This window comes from Charadrius vociferus, unplaced genomic scaffold, assembly GCF_000708025.1.
Source record: "Charadrius vociferus isolate BGI_N301 unplaced genomic scaffold, ASM70802v2 scaffold58, whole genome shotgun sequence".
Taxonomy (NCBI): Eukaryota; Metazoa; Chordata; class Aves; order Charadriiformes; family Charadriidae; genus Charadrius; species Charadrius vociferus.
This window is the reverse complement of record NW_009649711.1, coordinates 211,834-213,796: the sequence shown is the minus strand read 5'-3', so window position 1 is coordinate 213,796 and position 1,963 is coordinate 211,834. Positions and strand designations below refer to the sequence as shown.

The following is a 1,963-nucleotide window of genomic DNA, read 5'->3' as shown; positions in this document are numbered from 1 at the left end:
GAACTCCAGGAAACTTGACTTTCCACTCCACTTTTCATTATTCTTCCTTTTTTTTTTTTTTATTTATTTTTAATGAGTTCAGCGTTGAATACCCAAGACCAAAACGCATGCTGAGGACAATGCTGCTCCAATGCACATCAACATAGCATGAATATTGCAAAACCATGAGTACTGCAGGTGAACAAAGGCTTGGTGGGCTTCCAGGGGGAAAGGTCTCCATGATGCGGAAGCTGCATAGGGCTGAGGACAGGAGGAGAAGAGGAGAGGAGGACAGGAGAACAGGAGGACAGGACTTTCCAGCACTGCATGCCACACTCAACCCTTCCAGAGCCGCCTGGCTGGGTGGGAACAGGCATTTCCAGTGCCGTGGTGCGCGTCAGGGACAGGCGTTCCCAGTGCTGCTGCTGGGGCAGTGGGACGGGCGTTCCCAGTAGTGTGGGGATGGGTGTTTCGGCACAGCCTGTTCCGGTCCCTGGCAGTGCGATGGGGACAAGTGTCTCCAGCGTGGCTGCCTATGCCGGGCAGGCACTGCAGGGTGCCATGGGGATGGGTGGCCCTGGTGGGGCACGGGGACAGGATTGGCGCTCCCGGTGCTGCCCGGTAGGTGGGGATGGTGCCTCCCCGGTGGGCATGGTTCTCCTGGTCAGCATGGAGGTTTCCTGGGTGGGGTGGGTTGGAGGTAGGTGCTGGGGGGATGGCTGTGTTTGGCCTCATCGTCTGTTGGCATCAGGGTTGGCCTGATGTGGAGTGGGCTGGTGGGACATGGGATGGGTTGGTGTGGTGTGTGATGGGTTGGCATGATGTGGGATGGATCGGTGTGGTATTGGGTTGGTTGGCATGATGTTATGAGGCAGGTTGGCCTGTTGTGGAGCAGGTTGGTCTTTTGTGGGGCAGGTTGGCATGATGTGGGGCTGGTTGGCCTGTTATGGGGTAGGTTGTCTTTTGTGGGGCAGGCTCATGTGATGTGGGATGGGTTGACATGGTGCGGGAAGGGTTGGTGTTGGGTTGGGTTGGTTGGCATGATGTTACGGAGCAGGTTGGCCTCTTATGGGGCAGACTGGTCTTTTGTGGGGCAGGCTGACATGATGTGGGGCAGGTTGGCCTGTTATGGGGCAGGCTGGCCTGTTGTGGGGCAGGTTGACATGATGTGGGGCAGGTTGGCATCTTGTGGAGCAGGTCAGTCTTTTGTGGGGCAGGCTGGCATGATGTGGGATGGGTCAGCTTGGTGTGGGGTGGGTTGTTGTGGTGTTGGGTTGGGTTGGTGTGGTGTTGGGTTGGTTGGCATGATATTATGGGGCAGGTTGCCCTTTTATGAGGCAGGCTGGTCTTTTGTGGGGCAGGCTGACATGATGTGGGGCTGGTTGGCTTGTTATGGGGCAGGTCATCTTTTGTGGGGCAGGCTGGTGTGATGTGGGATGGGTTGACATGGTGCAAGATGGGTTGTTGCTGTGTTTGGTTGGGTTGGTGTGGTGTTGGGTTGGTTGGCACGATGTTATGGAGCAGGTTGGTCTTTTGTGGGGCGGGCTGATGTGATGTGGGGCAAGCTGGCATGATGTGGGGCAGGTTGGCCTGTTATAGAGCAGGCTTGTCTTTTGTGGGGCAGGCTGACATGATATGGGGCAGGTTGTCTTCTGTGGGGTAGACTGGTGTGATGTGGGATGGATTGGCATGGTGTGGGATGGGTTGGTGTGGTGTTGGGTTGGTTGGCACGATGTTATGGAGCAGGTTGGTCTTTTGTGGGGCTGGCTGATGTGACGTGGGGCAGGTTGGCATGATGTGGGGCAGGTGGACATGATGCAGGGGCAGGTTGGCCTGCCGTGGTGGGGCAGGTTTGGGCTGTTGTGGGGCAGGTAGGTGTGATGTGGGGCAGGTTGGTCTGCTGCAGGGCATATTGGTGCGATGTGGGGCCGGTTGGTGTGATGTGGGGCACATTGGCCTGTCGTGAGCCCGGTCGGTCTGCCCC

General features: G+C 57.3%; 1 protein-coding gene across 1 annotated transcript in view; it reads left to right on the top strand.

Moving 5' to 3' along the window:
- The first annotated feature begins 483 nt into the window (after positions 1-483).
- The window catches only part of UVRAG (UV radiation resistance associated), a 113,324-nt gene continuing 111,844 nt past the window's right edge, over positions 484-1,963 (top strand). Inside the window, exon 1 of the mRNA XM_009890700.1 lies at positions 484-600. Within this exon, the coding sequence (XP_009889002.1) occupies positions 484-600 (117 nt within the window). The remainder of the gene's footprint in view (positions 601-1,963) is intronic.